At 29.6% G+C, this 21,611-nt stretch overlaps 1 protein-coding gene and 1 non-coding gene across 2 annotated transcripts; both read right to left on the bottom strand.

Moving 5' to 3' along the window:
• Nucleotides 1–6,743: 6,743 nt before the first annotated feature.
• On the bottom strand, nucleotides 6,744–6,850 carry LOC127249422 (small nucleolar RNA R71). Its single transcript, XR_007838318.1, has one exon. It is a non-coding gene; the product is annotated as a small nucleolar RNA R71 (small nucleolar RNA).
• Nucleotides 6,851–16,658: 9,808 nt separating this feature from the next.
• On the bottom strand, nucleotides 16,659–21,164 carry LOC127249157 (probable pectinesterase 29). The gene is made up of 5 exons (XM_051271851.1): nucleotides 20,980–21,164; nucleotides 20,750–20,909; nucleotides 20,475–20,684; nucleotides 17,111–17,358; nucleotides 16,659–16,833 (listed from the first exon to the last, which is right to left on the bottom strand). The coding sequence occupies exons 1-5, from the start codon at nucleotides 21,162–21,164 to the stop codon at nucleotides 16,659–16,661; spliced, it is 978 nt and encodes a 325-aa protein (XP_051127808.1).
• Between the last annotated feature and the right edge of the window lie 447 nt (nucleotides 21,165–21,611).

Here is a 21,611-nt window from a genome sequence, read left to right as displayed (position 1 = left end):
TCATTAATTGCTATAAAAGTTAAAAGCAAAAACAAATGATTTTTTAATTATAAGTTTATTATTGGCGGCTGTGAAAAAACTTGCAAAAGAAAATAATTAATGATCATATTAACTAAAAAAAATGTTTTAAAATACATATTAAATTACCTATATTCAATAGAAAGTAAAATTGAAAACTACTTTATAAAATAAAATTAAAATATTTATTTATTTTTACCTAACAGAAGAAACAACTTATATAAAAACAGATAAAATTTTAATTTATTCAATTTTTCATACAAAATTTAGATTATTTGTTTATAATAAATAAATAAATAAATGTTTTGCATAAAATTACTTTAAATATAGTAGTAAATTAATAAACTAATATATAATAGATATATAAAATCATAATATCAAACTATCAATATTTATAGCCATAAAAATCTATAATTAAAAATGTCAATCATAATTATTTATTTTAAAATTTAAAATAGATGAAAATTTTAAATTATATGTAAAAATATTTTATTTAAAAAAATTATGTAAAATAAAATCATCCTACCAAATTAGCATTAAAAAATAACCATTTAAAAATTGACTAAAGCTATTTAAAATTATCCAAATATATAATTAAATATGCTATACATGATATATATATATATATAAACAGAAAATTTGTATATAAAATTATAAATACAAATAAAAAAATTAATATATTTCTTTATAAAAATTATATATTTCATTAACAAATCAAATTTGTACTTTTAAACAAATTTAAAATAAATATGTAAATATATATAAATAAAATAAATTAAAATATTTTAATTGATATATATATATATATATGTATTATCTCCCTAACAAATATTAAAACTATCTAAAAACTATTTAAAAATTCTATATAGATACCAATATTCGTACAATATAATAATAATAATAATATCATATTCATATATTTTTATTCTTTTCATTTTTCTGTTTGCATCATCATCTTGGTTTTATCAATGAAAGAATAAGTTAATCTAAAAAAAATAACAAAAAAACAAATTATAAATACGGTCACATGCAAGATAAATAATTTTTTTAAAAAAAACATAATTTAATAAAAAATACTCGCGGTATTTGATAATTGAAATTATCTCCACAACTAAGTACTCCCATAAACAACTTTCAATGTCTATATTGCAAATCTTTCTCTGAACAACAATGACTACTCAAATGAATAATCTTGTACATAAAAAAAGTAATCTTCTCCAACAACAATAGTAAATTTAATGAATTTCTAACTTTTACGTAAATATTAACAACATCGATATTAGAATGAGTGAAAAAAAAAAGAAAAAGAAATGAATGAAAAAATCAATTTTAAAAATAGAATGGAAAAAAAAAAATCAGCAAAAATGTATATATATAATTAAAAAAAAATTCAAATATCCATTAACCCACCTCAAGAAAAAACGGAATAAAACTACATATTCTTTAACATATTTAAAATAACTGTAGAAATAATAAAAAAAATATAAAATTCAAAAATTAAAAAGAATTCCAAAAATATGAAATTGCAGGATTCTCCAAGCCCTTATAGTATAGATATATAATATCGTTTAAACACATGCCATGCGCGAATTATTATATTTAATTTTAATTATTATATTATTATTTTCTTGATTCTATATAATTATTTAAAATAAATCAAAATATCTATATATATATATATATCTTTTTATTAAAAAAAAAAAAGATGTACAATAATTACATATTTATATTTTACTATAGTTCTATTTATTTTATGAATTTATTTTATGTGTATCTATTTATATTTTTACTTATTAGAAGAAAATACAAATTATTAATTACTATAAATGTTAAAAATTAAAAAAAAAATGATTTTTTAATTATAAGTTTATTATTAGTAACTGTGAAAAAAATTTGCAAAAAAGAATAATGATTGATCTTATTAACTAAAAAAATGTATTAAAATACATATAAAATTACCTATACTCAATAGAGCTTAAAATTGAAAACTATTTTTATAAAATAAAATTAAAATATCTATTTTTTAAATTTTATTGTAGACAACTACGATTTTTACCTAACAGAAAAAATAATTATATAAAATTTTAATTTATGTTCAATTTCATATAAAATTTAGATTATTTTATTCGATAGTATAATCTACATAACCTATTAAATATTGTTTTTAATAAATAAATAAATGTTTTTGCATAGAATCACTTTAAATAGAGTAATAAATTAATATACAATAGATATATAAAATCATAATATCAAACTATCAATATTTATAACTACAAAAATTTATAATTAAAAATGTCAATCATAATTAGTTATTTTTAAATTTAAAATAAATGAAAATTTTTAAATTATATGTAAAATTATTTTTGTTTAGAAAAATTATGTAAAATAAAATCGTTCTACAAAATTAGCATTTAAAAAAATCCATTTAAAAATTTAAAAATTGACTAAAACTATTTAAAATTATCCAAATATATAATTAAATATGTTATACATGATATATATATAACCAGAAAATTTTATATAAAATTATAAATACAAATAAAAAAATATATTTTTTATAAAAGTTATATTTTTTAATTAACAACATTAAATTTGTATTTTTAAAAAAATTTAAAATAAATATCTAAATATACATAAATAAAATAAGTCACTTTTTTAATTGATATATATATATTATCTTTCTCAAAAAATACTAAAACTATTTAAAATTTTTTCATAGATAACAATTTTTGTACAAATAATTTATAAAAAATACTCATTATATTTTATAATTGAAATTATCTCAAAAAAAATAACAAATGAATGAAAAAATTAATTTTAAAAATAAATTGGAAAAAAGAAAAAAAAAAAACCAGCAAAGCATATATATATATATAATTAAATAAAAATTCAAATATCAATACATATGTGTTATATATATATATATATATAGGATAGAATAGTATTTTGCAAGAAAAAAAAAACAAAATTTTTAAGATAAAATCATTTGTTTTTATATATTTATAACAAAAAAATGTGAATTTTTTTTTTTTTTTATTATAGATAAGTTAAAATAGGTTTTTTTTGGTGAATTATTTATAAAAATTACAATGTAATTTTTTATAGATATAAATTTATCTATAAAATTATAATATAATCTGTTGGTGAAAAAAAAAATAAAAAATAAAAAAAATAAAAAATTATTGGATTGATGGCGTTGTCAGCATTCCAATATGAATAACATGATTTTTTTGATTTATTAGAATTTTATTATATTATTATTATATTTATGTTTTCGAAATATTAAAAAAATAAATGAAAACACTGTGAGTATGTTCTTTTTTTTTTTTTAAAAAAAAAACTAATATATTAAATATATTTATTATTTTTATATTAATTAAATAATTTCTAAACTATATATATACCCCCTCCGTCCTTCGAAATTAGTCGCGTTATTTTTGGCGCAGAGTTTAAGAAAATTTGGTTTATATAGTTAATTAGTGTGATTAATTAATGTAATATATATGTAATAAAATATTATTTTAACTATTTTTATTTGATGAAATATTGAAATAAAAGTTGAAATATTTTTTTTATTATTTTATTTTTTTAAAATTTAATGATTTATTTATTGAAATTGTTTTATTTTAAAAAATATTATTATATTGATTGTAAATTATGCAATTAGATAAAAAATAATTAATTGTAATAATTTAAATATAAAAATAACAGCAGTAATATAAAATTTTTAATATAAACAAAACATCAAATTTTTTGAATTTGATTATGGTAGGGATAGTTCGATATTACATACCAAAATTTATACCGCATATTTTATATATCATATCAAAATTTTTAATATGCTATTTTATCGTAATGAGATATTGTACCAATAATTTGATATATCGAATTTATAGATGAAAAAAAATTGAATTAAAGAAATAACACGTACCGGACTAAAAAATACCGAAAATGCTAAATTTCAGTATACCGAACTTTTTTTGTATAATATCGATATTTTTTTTAATACACCAAAAAATTCGATGCGGTATACAATATGGTTCGGTATTATCTGAATTGAGTACAGTATCGAGTCACTTCTAATCGAATTATATGTATGGTATCATAATATAATATTTTAAACTGAAATATAAAAATTAAAAATAATTTTATAATTTTAAGAATATATTAGAAAATTAATTATATTAGTATCAATATACTAAATCATTGATATAACCGAGATATCAAATACTAAAATATCAAATTGTATTGATATTTTTGGTATATATTATACCAAAAATAGTAAAAGTATATGCAATTGTTGTACTGAAAATGTTCGGTACGGTATCATAACATATAAAAATTTACGATATACAATAATTTTGACACTTTAGTATTTTTTTCATACGGTACCTACATTATTTGAGCAAGTTGATATTTTTCACTCTTAATAATAGTGATAAATGAATTATTTTAATGAAATATAAAAATCAAATTTTAAATCAAATCTATTATTAACTAATTTTCAATCGTAAAATATCAAATCAAATATTTTTTATATCGTATTAAAAATTTTAGATATCACGTAAACACTTATTTATATCATATTGAATATTTATTAATATTTATTATTCAAAATTCTAGCCCTACTTTTAAATTTACAATAAAACAAATAATAAAAGTTAGAGGTATTAGTAATTGAATAAAAATATAGTTAAATTTATAATTTTAATTAGTATTTATTAATTATTACTATATTAGGAAATGTGAATAATTTCGTAGGACGGCCAAAAGAGGAAAGGTGGACTAATTTCACGGGACAGGGGGAGTATATCCGAAGAAGACTGAAGAACACCTTCGAGTTCGAAGAAGATCGCCACTCTTCGAGTTTGTTTGCGGTTTCCGGAGACGCTGCTTCATAGTTAGAAATCGCATGCGTTAAATGTTCATATTATATAAGATATTTGATTGATTTTGATTGGATTCTATATAATTTATATGCGTATTATTTATTTATTGTATGCATAGGGCAAATATCAAATTTGGCGTAATTGGTAGAAAAAGTAAAGAAAAATTCAAATTTGCACAACCTAGTTAGTTATTGTCATGACTAACTAACCTATTGACATGAGAATTTAATTCAAGGCCCAAAAGTCCAGCTACAAAATAATTATGGCAAAAATTAAATAAAAAGAGGTGGAGACACGCAGAAAAGTGGAGAGAACGACCAGAGCAAGATACACACAAGAGCAGAATACTGACAGACTCATAGATCGCGCAGGAGCAAATCGACAGAGAAAATTTCCCCCTCCCACTATGACTTTATCTTTCTCTTTTGTTCTTTGTTATTTGATTATGGAGTAGATACTTTTATGGTTTGAGGGGTGATAATATTTTGGTTCTTTTGTTTTGAAAATTCTTAATTTTCTTTATAAAAGTTCTTTTTTATTATCAATATTTGTTTAATTCTGAGAATAACGTTTGTGATTGTTAGATTGATTGAATATTTTGGTACCGATATTTGAATTAGTCTAATAATCTAAAGTCAATTTAGGTAGGATATCCGTAATTGTATTCGCACTTGAATAGATGACGACCCAATTGAATAGTTCCTTCCCGGGGGTTAGACAATCAAATCTAATTGCTCATCTTAGGAAGTAGTTGTTTTGAATTGGGTTTTTCTAGATTAGAATGCAATTAGACAATATTTCTTATGGGCGCACATAGATTTATTTGTTTAATTAGGGGTAGTTAACGGTCGTACCTTAAATACCTACATTGTAAGAAAAAATTGGTTGTCAGAGCTTGTTGATAACTATAACCAATTTATTGATATTTTAATAAGAATTAACTTTATTGAATCAATGATAAAACACAAGCGCCATAACTGCATCACCCCTTGAGCCAGACATCCCTTTGATAGCTAGTTCTCCTTTAATTTAATTGTTTTGTTATTTTATGTTAATAAAAGAAAATTTTCCCCTTTTATTTATTGCAATAGAACGCGAAAGAGTGAATCACGCAATCCTTGTGGAGACGATCCCTTCCCATGTATTACATTAAATTGTGATCACGGAATATGTGAAATATTTGATTGACCGTGCGACCGGTCAATTTTTGGCACCGTTGCCAGGGATTGGCGCTTTATTTTATTCTTTTGTGTTATTTTAATTTATCCTCCTGTTTATGCCCCGTTCTTCTCGTACAGGTGAACTGATATTTAATCTTGAGATCGAGAACGTTGAGCGAAAGCTGCGAAAGGAAGCCAAGCAACGAAAAGCTGCTCAGGTTGCGAAGCTGGAAGAATGTTTAAATCACCTCAAAATCTCTAGCTCTAGCGACTGTGAAAGTGATCAAGAGACTGTCATGGCTGAGGATACTCGCACTCTAAGGGAGTTAGCTGCTCCCAACTTGACACAACAGCCTTTATGCATTAACTTTCCAACTCTGAATAACATTATTGCTTTTGAACTGAAATCTAGCTTATTTCATTTACTGCCTTCTTTTTATGGACTTGCAGGCGAAGAACCTCACAAACACTTGCAAGAGTTCGACGTGGTGTGCTCCAGCATGAAACCACCAGGTGTTACTGTTCGGACGAACAGATCAAACTTAGAGCCTTCCCATTCTCGCTCAAAGATGCTGCAAATGATTAGCTCTACTATCTCCCACCTGGAAGCATTGACATGTGGAACGACATGAAAAAGAAATTTTTGGAGAAGTACTTTTCAACTTACAGAGCTGCGATTCTGAGGAAGGAAATATGTGGCATCAAGCAACAATCAGGTGAAATGCTCCATGAATATTGAGAGCGATTCAATAAGCTTATCATTAAATGTCCACAACATCAAATTCCCCCTCAACTATTGATTCAATACTTTTACGATGGTTTGTCATTGATGGACATGAACATTATCGATGCTGCAAATGGTGGAGCTCTAGTAAATAAGACGCCAGCACAAGCTTGGGATCTTATTGCGAGGATGGCTGAAAACACGCAGCAATTTGGTTTGAGAGATGTTGGACAGACGAGCAGAAACAGTAACAACCATTCTATCCAATCGATGCAACAACAAATTTCTGAGTTGACGAGCTTTGTTCGCAAGATGGTCGTGGAAAAATCTAACTCGAGTATCCAGGTCAAAGCATGTGGAATATGCACAAGTGCAGGCCACCCTACGGATGCATGTCCGACCCTCCAAGAAGGCTATACAGTGGATGTAAATGCTGCAAACTATGGTGTTAATGGACCTTCAGTGTACAACCCGTACTCCAACACCTACAATCTAGGCCGGAGAGATCATCCGAACATGCGTTATGGAAACGCACATCAGAGTAATGCTCCTCAACCATTTGGAGCTATGCAGCAGATACAACAACCTCATTTCTATGAGAAACAACCACTCCAAGCACAAACAAACAACTCCAGTCCGTCTTTGGAAGACTTGGTGAAGTCTATGGCACCGCTACCTTGCAGTTCCAACAAGAGACGAAAAAGTTCCAACAAGAGATGAGATCGACAGTTGACAAATTACAAGGTCAGATCAATCAAGTGTTAGAGGAGGTGAGACAGCTACATGAAAAAGGGAAGTGGCCTGCTCAGCCTGAGCCAAATCCAGCAAATGTCAGCGCCATGACTATCTGCAGTGACACGATGATTGTTTTTCCCGGCCTAATCCAAAGAATACAAGTGCTATAACCCTTCGTAGCGGAAAGAAATTAGAAGGTCCACCTCCTATCTCAAAGGAACAAAATGAGGATCAGATTGAGATGTAGATTGAAAAAGAAGCTGAACTTCACGAAAATGTACTTCCTAACTCTGTTCCTCCTGTTGAAGCTAAATCAGCTCTTTTTCCTGACAGGTTGAAAAAATCACAAAAGGCAAACAAACGAAAAGAGATGATGGAAATATTCAAGAAGGTGGAACTTAATATCCCGCTCCTGAAGGCTATCAACCAAATCCCCAAGTATGCAAAGTTTTTGAAATTGCGAGGGGAAATTGCGAGGGGACTAGAATATTATAGCGGGTGAGAACGTTTCTGCTGTTCTCAAAAGAAAGGTACCACCTAAAACAGGTGATCTAGGTATGTTTTCTATCCCTTGTAAGGCTATGCTAGATCTAGGAGCTGCTATTAATGTCATGCCACGATCAATATATGACTCTTTAAATCTAGGGCCTCTAAAAGAAATATGAATTATTATTCAATTTGCTGATCGAACTAATGCTTATCCTGATGGTATGATAGAAGATGTACTAGTTCAAGTGAATGACTTAATTTTTCCTGTTGATTTTTATATTATGGATATGCACGATGCACATTGCTTTAATTCACCGTCTCTTTTGTTAGGAAGACCCTTTATGTGCACTGCAAGAGCAAAGATATATGTTAAAAAAGGGCACACTCAGCTTGAAGTTTGATGGAGAAGAATTTCATTTCAATATTTTTAATCTCATCAAATGTCATATTGAATCTGAATCGTTATATGCAAGTAATGTTATTAATTCTGTGGTGTAGGAAACTTATGAAGTTGGTAATGAGAATGAACAAAGAACTGTGTTGACAAAACAGTTAGAGAAAAGACCAAACTTGAGAGAGTAAGAGAAAAAAAATATTGTTGAAAAATTGAGATGGATTCCCAAGGGATCACCATTGCTGGCAGCGAAAAAGTGTCATAAGGAAAATCAAAATTTTAAGCCGAAGAAAAAGTATGTGGCCAATAGACATCGCTTCAAATTATACTACGAGGGATCCTCACTTGATCCTATAAAGTCGGCACCCGTTGCCGGTTCTAATGTTCAGAATTGATGCGAGACGAAATTTAGCTCAAAGACTATAAAAAAAAAGCTCTTTTGAGGAGACAATCCAAATCATTTAATTGATTTTTTTAATTTTATTTATTTTTATTGTTTAATTACTAATAACATTTTTGATGATTTTGCTTGGTTTGGTGCAGATCTTTTAGAAAATAATTGCTGGTTTTTTGCGATAGCGCGGTCGACTTTTTCAAAAAAAAAAAATTGAAATCAAAAGGTGTCTTTTAGTTATAGTCCTAACTAATTTGCATATGGCATGCTTTATTTTTTTACCCAACCTTTCTTTACCTAACCAATTTCCAAATAAGAAATAGTATTTAGTAATGACTATGACTAAACACTATCTATCACACGGTCATTCATTCTTGATATCCAATTTTAACCTTAAAATCCCCAAAATAAAATAAATAAATAAAACAAAAAAAATCCTTAATCTCCCTTTCCCCCTCTCTCTCTCGCCCAGAAGCCGCGATCTTTCCTCCACCAGACGCCGCGCCGATCGTCCTCCGCTTCTGCCGTTCTTCTTCTTCTTCTTCTTCTTCTTCTTCACCACGTCGCCTCCATTCCCCTCTGCCAGACGCCGCGACATCGCTCCAGCGCCAGACGCCCTTCACCGGTCGTCCTCCGCCAGACGCCACCGAGCCGGCCAGCGGCTCCGCCCTCCTCTCCGCCGCGCTCCCCCTCTGCAGGGACGAACCGGTTCCAGAGTGGCCGTCGCCCTCCCCTGCAGCGACGCCGCCTGTGTCGAACCAGTCGGTCCGACGCCCAGCGCCCCCCTGCTCCTCCACGCCGCCGGTCCCTCTTTCCAACCTCCGGCGCGACTCCTCCTCCGGCGCGACTCCGCCGCGATTCCAGACTCCGCCGCCATCCTCTGCCCAGACGCTGCACCACACAGAACAGCCACCGCTGTTCGTCACTTCCAGCCGCCGCCGAACAGCCCTGCGCCGCCTCCAGCCAACGCCGATCTTCATTCTTGGATTGGGTATTATCTATTAATCCTTACCAATACTTTCAATTTTTGAATAATATGTTGAGATATGGGATTGATGTTTAAGAATTGCTAATTATGGACTCCGGTTACTAGGAAATTGCTGTGAACTTGGTGTCAGCTTAGTAATGTTCGTAATGTTAAAAGCTTGATTTGTTTTGACGTAGTTCTATTCTTGGATATTCTGTCTTAGATTAGTTACAGTGGTGTTCTGATTTGCATTGCCTAACATTGTGCCTGGCTATTTGCTATTGGTTGTAATACAGGACTGTTTTGAATACGATGATTTGGTTTGGCATGTTTTAATTGAAGATTGCACTCTCTTTGCATAATCTTGTTCTTGTTGTTGTGGCTGACTTTTTGGTGCAATTGGGTTTATTCACTTGAGTGAATTACTTTGTTTGGATATATTGTTGAGTTTGGCTAATCCTTTTGCAAGGATGAACTTCAAGCCTCTCTAAAAATGGTGCACGATCAAATGAAGAGACGTTGACAAAGCTCCCAACTACTACACCCCCTACGGATTCCGAGGAAGTCCCTCTCTTTTTCTATTACTTTCTTTACATTGAAGACAATGTATACTTTAGGTGTGAGGAGAGTTATACAAAATTTTGGACAAATTTTTCATTTTTTGTGCTACTTTTTATGCCTGATTTCATGGTTGTCACGGCGCCCTTTTGCGGCGCGGCGCTAGGGGATCGCCATACCGCCATGGCAAAAAAATGGCGAACGCGGCGTACTATGTATAAAATTAAATAGATATTATAAATATCATATGCCTTAAATCATAAAAAGAAATATAATACCATAAAAAATATAATTTCAATCATCAAACAAAACAAAATACTATCCATGAATCTCTAAACCACCAATTTAATCATCTCAAATTTCAACAATCAAAGAGCTCAAGTCCACCACTACCTATAGGAATATCTTCCAAATCATCATCATCAATGTCATCATCTAATGATACATCTTCATCGTCTAATTCTTGCTCCATCAATGCCGAAGTTGACGCTTTCTTAGGACGTCTAGAGTATAATTGTATTGATGAACCCGATGTATCTCAGATATTTCCCCTTCTAGGAATATTGCGGTGTTTAAGATTGGCTGATGCACCCATAGCTTCATCAACATGACTCCATATAAGATCATCTCCCGAGTGAACTACATCATTGGTGTCAAGAACCCACTCATTATCCCATTCAAATTCCTCAAACACCAAAGGATTGAAGTTCTTTCATTCCTCGCGTCTCTTTTGAAATCTATTTGCAGTTTTTCGATTGTATTGAACGAAAACTAAATCGTTCAATCTCTTATGCTCTAATCTATTTCGTTTTTTCGTGTGAATCTAAAAAAAAAATATAATATTTTAGTATATGATTACAATAGCAATAATGCTTAATATATTATTTATATAAGTAATTAAATACTTACAAATTCAAATGAGTTCCAATTACGTTCACACCCAGAGGAGGAACAACAAAGACTAATTATACGAAAGGCAAGTGATTGAAGCTCGAAATAAAGGCCTCCAAAAGAATTCCACCAATCAACTAAAATTGTAAAACATTAAAAAAATATATTTAGTTCGATCTTTAAAGAAAAATAGAAAAATAAATAAATAAAATTAAATATAATATATTAGTATATGACTACAATAGCAATAATGCTTATTATATTATTTATATAAGTAATTAAATACTTACAAATTCAAATGAGCTTCAATTACGTTCACACCCAGAGGACGAACAACAAAAACTAATTATACGGAAGGCAAGTGATTGAAGCTCAAAATGAAGGCCTCCAAAAGAATTCCACCAATCAACTAAAATTGTAAAACATTAAAAAAATATATTTAGTTCGATCTTTAAAGAAAAATAGAAAAATAAATAAATAAAATAGGAATTATAAAAATTAAGCACGTACGAGGACTTTTTGCCTTTTGTTGCTTAATAGCCAATTGTTTTCCAAAGCTTCCCCGCATATCATCATAATCATCGACTTGATTGCAAATCTTTGTTTGCAATTCATCATCAGTGACCATTTTTTTAAGAACATCATTAAACATAGCTCGTGTCTTACGAGCATATGCATTATCACTCACCTTGAGATCAAAGCACTTGGAAGGATTAAGAAATAATGCAGCTCCATACAACTCCACTTCCATTTGATCCTCCCACCGATAATCAATAATATGCATAACTTCTTTCAACAAATTTGGCTTTTTCTCAAAATCTTCTTTGATTTTCCTTTTAGCTTCATTCATCGCTACTGCAAGCTCCGACATCGCTGGCTTCTCATCCCCGTCAACAATCCTCAAAACAATTGAAGTGGATGCGATGCTTTTATACAATACTCCACACCAATCTAAAAAGGAGAGGACAATACTGTGTTTGCTACTAATCTCCCGGCATTTGTATTAGCCAATTTCGATGCAGTCCAATTTTCGCTAAAAAATAAGCTCCTCAAAGCATCCCTATGCTTATATAAACTCTGCAAAGTCAAAAATGAAGTAGCAAATTGGGTAGGCCCAGGTCTCACAAGATCACTGCCGTCCGTCTTCTCCCGCATCGCATTAAGGAGCCTTACGTGCTTATAAATATAGGTAGTAACTCTTCTTGCATTGTCAATCTTTGCACGGAAAACAAACAATTTCCCGATATCTTCTAACATAAGATCAAGGCAATGAGCTGCACAAGGAGTCCAGTATAAAGTGGGTATGCGCTGCTCCAATATTTTACCCGTTGCCTTGAAATTAGCATCATTGTCTGTTACTACCTGAACCACGAATTCCTTTCCAATTTCTTCAATTTTCGCCTGAAGTAAATCCACCAATAGTGATGCAACTTGCGTTTGACTTAATGCATCAATCGACTAAAAAAAAATGTACCTTCTGGACTATTGACGAGGAAATTAATCAAATGCCGCCCTCTTTTATCCGTCCACCCGTCAGCCATAAGTGAACATTCGTATTGCTTCCAAGCAATAACATGTTTTTCCTTCAATGTTTACGTCTTTTTTACCGCCTTCTCTAAAAGAGGAACTCGTAATTCATGATAACTTGGACCTTTTACACCCGGTCCCATCTGCTCCACTGACTCAATCATTATCTCAAAACTTCGAGACTTTGCCACATTGAATGGTATGCCATTTTTGTAAAAAAAAATCGGCAATATGTCCATGAAATCTTTCAATCTCCTCATTGCTCCTTGTACACGCTTTCAATGTTCTTTGACTTCCACTACTCGTTTTGCTATGTCTTTCCTCAATGACTTCCTCCGGGGTTTTTCTAAACATTGAAGCAACCGACTTGCTTTCTTTTCCACCTTGTGACGACATCGATGGAAAATTTAGAACAGATTGTGAACGCTTCCTCTTGCTCAAAGTACCCGAGCTAGGATAAGAAACTGAGTCGTGCGATACCCTTTGCCTTGCTCCTTGAACATTCACATCAACATCGTCGTCAATGTCGTCGTCGTCATCTAATTCAACACGACTACGACTAGGCTATTTTCCTACTGTCTTTTTCTTTAGGAACTCCCGCATCTCATTCCGGATTTCTTCGGTAGTTTTTGAACACTTCTCTACATCTCCAGAATTTCCAAGCAAGTGTTGTTTCAATCGCTTTATTCCCGATCGTAATTGCTTATGGCAAATGGAACATTCTACCAAATCTCTATTTCCCAAGTCCGACCAAAAGTCATATTTCCAACCCGGATCATTTGACATAGCTTTTCTTTTGGGATTTTTGGATGGATCTATCGTTGACGCTTCACTTTCGGCCATAGCAAATTTAATCCTATAAATATTCATATATCAATATGTCAAAATAATACAAAATAAATAAAAAATTTGTTTTATAAAATGAAAAATTATAAAAAAAATATGTTGCAAAATAAAAATAAATAATATTGTTATATCAACAAACAAAAAATATAAATAATTAACTAAATATTATTAAAACAATAGCTAGTAATAGTAATATAATATATATATAAAAAACTAATAATAGAATAATAATATAAAAATAAATAAAAAATAAAGCATATCCACTGAGAAATTGGATTAAGATTCCACTCACCCAGGAGCACGGCTTCAGTTCGGCGACTGGTGCGACGTCGGTGGACTGGAGCGGCTTCGGTTCGGCGGACTGGAGCGGAGGCAGAGGGGAAGATTCCAGAAACGGCGCAACAAATCAGACAATTTTTGAGAAGATACTTATATTCAGACCGTCCGGTTCATGTAGGGCTTGATTTCGGGTAGATCTCGGTTAAGGGTAGGATCAGGTTAGGGCTTGATTTCGGGTTTAGGGCCACTCGCTGTGACGTTGCCGCAGCGTTGCCAGACCGCCTTACGTCACAAGGCGGAGCGGTGACGCCTGGCGCTCTCCGCCAGAACGCCGTGGCGTCGCAATGGTGCCCATACCTGATTTTCTGTCATTTTGCATGCTTTTGAGATTTGTCTGAAGTGAGTTAAGGTGATTTGTGTGATAGGTTAGTTTGGCATGACTAATGACATTTGATTGGTGATATGTTGAGTCAAGTCGACGTTTAAACCCTGAGAGAATTTGAGCCTATATTCCAAATATTACATTAGAAAATAAATTGCATATATTCAAGCTTTTGGAAATTTCTTTCATATGTGATTTGTAGTGCTCAATTAGATAACCTAGAACTTGAGTGATTATACATGTTGAACTTGCAACTATTGAGTCTTGCGTTTTGAAAATGATAAGAGCATTAGTAACCCCATTAAGCCTTTCTTCATTACCCAACACAATATATTCCCCTAGTTAGTCCATTTGAGTCTTTTTAGCCTCTTTTTTCTTTAATAATAACCTATCTTAGCCTCATACCCTTCTTTTATATGACTTACCACCTCTTGAAATATTAAACTAATGGATAAACTATTTTTATAGATGTGGCAATATTGGGTTGGCCGAGTCTTTTCATGCCAAAGTGGCCCGATCTGTTTTTCATTATGTGTTGATGCAGGCTTCATTTGGTTTCAAATTGGGCATAAGCTTAAGCCCGAATACAGCTGGTTGAAACTATGTTGGTTGGGTCAACTCGATTTTTATTTAAATTTATTTTGCATATTTTTTTATATATTAATTTTAAAATAATATTTTTGTTGATAATTAAAATTTTAATGCTTTTTTCGTCCGAGAGTAAACTTCTCATTTTATTATTTTAGTATGTCCAAATCAAAACTTCTTTTTTTTTTTTAGAAAGTAACTCTCGTATCAATACTAAAATACTCTTACTTTTTAATTTTTCATATTACTTTTACTTTAATGTCAATGGTAAAATGGATATTATACTACTGTTTTACACTGCCATCTTTTTCCTCTTTTGTCCGTTTCACAAAAGATGACCGCTTTTTATTTTTGATAAATTTATCAATTTAAAACACATTTAACAAATATAAATTAGTTAAATAAAATTTCTAACTTCTTACTCGTAGAATTTACTTAAAACCTCTTTATTATCTCTCTCATCAATTAACAAATATTTTTATCTGCCTTTAATTTTTTTATAAGACTAATTTATTGTAATGATAAATAAATAAATATATTTTTTTTATTTATTTGTATTATATAAAATTTTATTATTTGCAAAATGCTATTAATGTTTTATATATATTTTATTGAGATATAATGTTTAAAATATTTAAACACATATTTTAAATTTATCTTAATCATATAGTATAATATAATTCTATTACATGCAATCATTAAATAATCAATCTCCATCATATAAATAAATAATCTATACTATCTAAATTCTCGTGCTCAAATAAAATGTATCATTTTAATTAGAATGGAGGGAGTACCAATTTATCTTAATTTAAGTCAAATGAAAAACTTATTTTTGAATGGAGGGGTATTAAATATATAATTTTTTTTATTTTATTATATATTTATCATATATTTTAAAAAATATATTTGAAATTAAAATTTTATTTGATAAATGATGTCCGGTCAACTATAAGACAAATTTTCAACCGGATTTTCATGTTGCATTTATTTTTGTCGACTATAGATTCTCTTGTTTCTTTTTTTAAAAAAGTCTATTGCTATGCAACTAATAATTGGGATTAGTTGTACTTTATTTTATCTTTTGAAAAGTTAGTTCGTTTAAATAGGTATTTTTTTTTTTTTTGGAGGTTTTTGAAAATTTATAAATTTAGAAAAGTAAAAAGTTAATGGCTACATTTACTTGTAAGATTTTATTCATGATTTTACAATTTCAATTTTAGTTTTTTTTTTTTCTAAAAACCTCAAATCAAATACTTAATTTTTATTTATTTTATTACACTAAAATTTAATTTTACATTTAAAACATCACATCAATACATATTTGTATCGCATCAAATAACTATTTCAATTTAAAATTTTATTATTTGAAATCAAAACTCAAAATCAAAACCTCTCAAGTAAACATTCAATATTTGATTTGATATTTTGTGAGAGAAAAAATGTATTTGATGTAATATTTTTTTTTTTTTTTAAAAAAATAATGTCAAATTAGTGAAAGTGAGTTGTGTAAACACATAAATCTATATCAATTAATGTTGGATGCAATATTTTTAATAAAAAGGTAACGTTTTTGATTAATTTTGTAAAAAAAAATGATCCATTAAACAAATAAATGTGATAGAAATGATAAGGAAACGCTACACAACAACAAAATTTAATACAATAGATTTAACCATAAGCAAAACGGACAAGAAATCAAGATAGTTTCACTTGATTTTTTTTTCTTTTGTATAATGAGTGATGAATGTCCACATAAAGTATTTTTTCGAAAATTAATATATATATATATATATATATATATAATCAATGTTGGATTACAGATACTGAATCTTTAGAGGTAATTTTTGCATCCATCCATCGGAATCAACGAAAGTAATACTTGTTAATGAACGCAGTTGGTCTCTGCTTAGGGTTTTCTCCCACCTGACTCGATTCCTCTTATTCGACCCTAAACCGTAGCATTCTTCCTCCGCAAAGGTTAACTGAGACCTGTCACAGTATTGACATATATATTACTGTATACTCTCTCCGTCCCAAAACTATAGTCTTATTTGGATTGAGCCCGAGATTTAAGAAATATTGATAGGTAGTAAAAAGTGTGAGTAAAAGACTTTTTGCTTTGTGTAATAATAATGAAAAAGTAGAGATAATTTTACGGTGAGATAAGTATTTATGGAAATGAGACTATCGTTTTGGGACGGAGGGGAGTATTATGTATTATATTGAAGAAAAGTTGGAGAGAAAAGTAAAGTAAAGATGCTCTTACTCGTGGCCAGCAGAAGACCATGCATCCCATCCCGGAGGCACGACGATGTCGGAAAGATAGGATCGGTAATAAAGAGCTCTGGAATATGATTTCCAGGCCCTGCCCAAGAATGCCTTACAATTACCGGTTACGTTGCATTGCTTGAACACGAATCCGCCGCCGTTGTAGGCCTCGTTCCTTGCCTGTGCCGTTATGTATCCCACTGGAGCTGGCTTTATTGTTCCACCATTTACCCATATTCTGCATCTCTGCATACAATTACGATTACAATTACTTCACTTTTACCTATACTAAAATATGTATAAATTTGATGTAATATACAGTTAATGATATCTTGATTTATTTGAAATCTCGGAATTTATCGAATGCATTAGAATTAATCAGAGCCATATTTATTTTATATACTTTAATAGTGTTAATCAACATTTCATATTATCTTATGTTATCTACCAAAATTGAAACGAAAGTCCGAAAACATTCAATAGTCAACATAGTAGCGGAGACATGAAAATCTAAGTGAATTGTGGGCAGGGATAGAACTACGCTAGGACTTGGGGGTCAATTGATCCCCAAACCAATTTTATAATAATTTTTTTAGTATTAAAAATATTAATTTTTATGTATTTATATACAATTTGCTCTCCTAAAAATTATCTAAATTTATATATAATTCTGTCATTATTATTTGTTTAAATTTATTAACTAAATATTAAATAAATTATAACTTTTTGCCTAATCGGAATTTAGATGCTAATTTCGTCCCTGATTGTGGGCACATAGAATGAGAAGTAAAGAAAATAATGAAAAAAGGAAATAAAAAGTTGAAGTAGCAACAAACCATAAAGAAGGGAACGTCCACTAAAAAAAATATCAATTTTGTAACAAGATTTTTTCGTTGTTAAATCTACTTTTTCCGTTACTAATGATATTAGAGACGGAATTTGAGATAAATCTACTTTTTCCGTTACAAATATATATATATATTTTTTTTTTTTTTTTTAGTGGTCAAGCTCCAACTTCAATCAAACTCCTTTCATTTTTTTCCATTGCATTTTTTTTTCTTGCATTAATTTCTTTTAATTTTATTTATTTTTAATTCCAAATTTCGTTGCTTTCTTATTTTGTTGTTCTAATTACACGTTCAGCATCATTTGAATTATAGTGCATTAATTTTTAATTAATTTGGTCCAACTTTGTTTATTTAAAATTCAATTTCAAGTCCGAACCATTTTTCTATCTGATCATATTTACTTCCATATGTTTATGTAATGTTTTATTCGAATTTGAATCGAATAATTGCAATACTGTTAGCTATGAATTTATTGTGTTTTATTATTAATTGTGAAATTAGTTTGAATATTTTTTTAAGTAGGCCGAAAAACTCAATTTACGTCGATACTGACAGGCCCAAATCTAGTAGGCCACCATCGACAAATTTCAATGATAATATCAAAATTAAAATTTTCATATAATTTTTTAATTAAATTGCAAATTCATCATGGATATACCAGGGTAATTAAATACCTTTTAAAAATATTGAATAAAAATAAAAGAATTATTGCATAAGAACCTCTATATCGATAGATTTGACAGATATGAATATGTCAAGAAGCAATTACGAAAGATAAAAAATAAAAAAAAAACATCTGACCCTGTTACATGTTATAACATCATAAACAATTATATATAAAATTCAATCTAGAGCCGTCAAAATGGGTTGAGTCCATCGGGTTGACCCGTCCGCCTTAGTTTTAAGGAGAGTTGAGTTGTGATTTTTTAAGCCCGTTAAAATACAAGTCTAAATGGGCCAACCCGCATGGACCACGGGTTGAGGGTGAGTTAGTCCTCACTCATCTAACTAAATATATTTTTTACCATTTTTTATTGTCATATTAAAAATTATAATAAAACTAATCAAATATTAATATAAGAATATATTTTAATTTTTTTTAAATTACAAATATACTATTATAAATAAGTTAAGACAAATAAATAAAATTTATATTATCATTACCTTAAATATATTATCAATATTATCTACATGTTTTTTTCTCTAACTATATTATTCATGACATTGTTATTTGTTTCGATTTTTCATCATTTGTTTTGTTCGTCATTTATTTTTAAAATAAAGTATTTCTTATTATTAATTTTTTTAAATACACCAATTAATAATATTTAGAATTGAGAATTTTTATATTTGTTATTTATTTTAAAATATTTATTATTTAAATTCTTAAAAAAAACTATTTTTAGCTATTTTTAAATATTAATTACGAAAATATTTATAATATTAATATTCTTTTAATATTTTTAAAAAACTCGTGGGCTAGCCCGCTTAGCTCGTTACCCGCCGATAAATTGGGTTGGGTTGATGAAATTTTGATCCGCCCTGCTGCGAGTTGGCCCGCAAACAACCCGCTTATTTGCAAGTTAGGGTAGATTGTGAGCCAATCCGCCCCACTAACCTGTTTTGACGGATCTAATTCAATCATAATACTACTCTTATATCAAAAGGAATATATATTTATATATGGTGGTAATTTAACTATTCCTATTAGATATGAAATTAAATGCTTTTTTAAAGTAATGAAATAAACACAAGAAATATTATGTAACAATCTCTATCTCTATAGACCTAAAATATATAAATATGTCAAAAAAAAAAAAAAAAAAAAACAACAACTACAAAATATAAATATTAATATCACATTAAATACTATTATAACAAAAGCATTCGTATATGCAACACAGTTTTACTCATTTAACACTATTATTTTTTAAAAGACATCATTCAAATATATTTTTTCTCTCACAAAACACCAAATTAAATACTGATTTTTTACTTTTTCTAAAACTTCCAAAATTCTAAAAAAGTTCCTATCTAAAGAAAGTCATGACTCTTGCTTGTGGAGTTTGAATTTGTATAATTAATAATATAATTGTGAATGAGAATATATATTTGATTTTATATTGTGAATGTAAATTAAATTTTAGCTTAATATAAAAAAAAAAATTTAAAAATATATATTTTTTCATATATAAATAGTAAAAATAAAGTACAAATTCTAAAAAAAGGCAAACAATTTATACTTCACAAATATTAATATATTCATAAATATACAAACAACAAATAAATAATCAGTAAAAAGGGGTAAAGAAAAACCGTCGACTTTAATTTTAAAAATTTTAGAGAGACTTTTCAATTTTGAAAAAAAGCGAGTAGTCAGACGTAATATTAATTAAGTAATTATGAATTCAAAGGAGTGAGTAAATAAAATCATAACGAATTATATAAAACGTCTCTCTATTAATAAATATAAATAAATAAATAAAAAAAACAATAATTAATTTAATGTTTTACCTCATAGATAGATTGACCACCTCCGAAAATGAAGTCAATGGCTCCTTCAACAGTACACTCCTTGAAATAATGTCTGCCCGCGTCATCCAAGAGCGTGTCCTGATACCCCGAGAAGCTGCACTCAAAGAACGCCGCCTTGTCGCCGGAGATCTTCGCCGCCACCGCCGCCTTCACCGGAACACCCCCCGCCGCCGGGTAGTTGTAAGAATTCTAAAAATAAACAAAATTAAATCACAAATTGATGAAAACCAGCCAATATAAATATCAATTTATACCACGAAGGAAATCCCAGAAACCAAAATATTGTCCGCCAAAGACTCGAAAGTGGCAGAAGACAACATGGAATCATGGTCTCCCCACGTCACCACTGTTCTTCCCATCCCTTCCCCCTTCAAATATATGAACTCTTTCCCCGCCGGAATCTTCACTTTTTCCCTTTATAAATCAATCAATCAATCAATAAAAAAATAAAAAATTAATTTATAATATATGGATGGATACGTACCTGTAAACCCCAGCTTTGACGACAATCGTAACCCATTTCTTGTTCCCCATCGGGACGGCATCAATGGCGGCCTGAATGGTGGCGCCGCCGCCGATCATATTGTGGCGGGTGGCGGCGGCGTTGGGGAATAAGAGGAAGAAAGCAAAAGTGAGAATGCAGCAGCAGTGGGGCAGAAATCTGGCCATTGGTTTTTTTGTTTCATACTGGACAAGAAATGGGAACTAATATTTATTAATATTGTAATTATTATAACATGGGAAGAATAAATTTAATTCAATTGCTCAAAGTCTCAAACTAGTTCGGAAAATGCTTGCTTCAATCAACCTCAATTTCAAAAGTTTCTTTTTTTTTTTTTTTATTATTATTGAGGAATTCATTTAAATCTTTTGCATTTTCCATTTTCTCTTTGTTAGAATTTACAATAATAAAAATAATAACAACCTCGATTTCTTGCTGGCATGGATTTTCTTCTACTTTTCTTTTTTTAATCTGCAATAGATTTTGTGGGACTATTTGGGATAAGTGTATATCGTGGTGTGTTACGTTTGTCTATTTGTAGATTTTTATATTTGATATATATATATATATATATATATTTACCAAAAAAATAAGGGTGTGTTTGTTTTGTGTTT

This window comes from Andrographis paniculata, unplaced genomic scaffold (genome assembly GCF_009805555.1).
Source record: "Andrographis paniculata isolate CXL003 unplaced genomic scaffold, ASM980555v1 Contig35END, whole genome shotgun sequence".
Classification (NCBI taxonomy): domain Eukaryota; kingdom Viridiplantae; phylum Streptophyta; class Magnoliopsida; order Lamiales; family Acanthaceae; genus Andrographis; species Andrographis paniculata.
Note: the sequence above shows the minus strand (reverse complement) of the source record. Positions and strands in the feature narration are given on the sequence as shown.

What these genes read in the sequence shown, in the direction of transcription:
- LOC127249157 (XM_051271851.1), bottom strand. Translation starts at nt 21,164, where the DNA reads ATGGCCAGATTTCTGCCCCACTGCTGCTGCATTCTCACTTTTGCTTTC. An exon ending in GTCAAAGCTGGGGTTTACAG is followed by an intron (nt 20,910 to 20,979) that starts GTACGTATCCAT and finishes TGATTTATAAAG; the next exon opens with GGAAAAAGTGAAGATTCCGG. An exon ending in GTGGTCAATCTATCTATGAG is followed by an intron (nt 17,359 to 20,474) that starts GTAAAACATTAA and finishes AATTGTATGCAG; the next exon opens with AGATGCAGAATATGGGTAAA.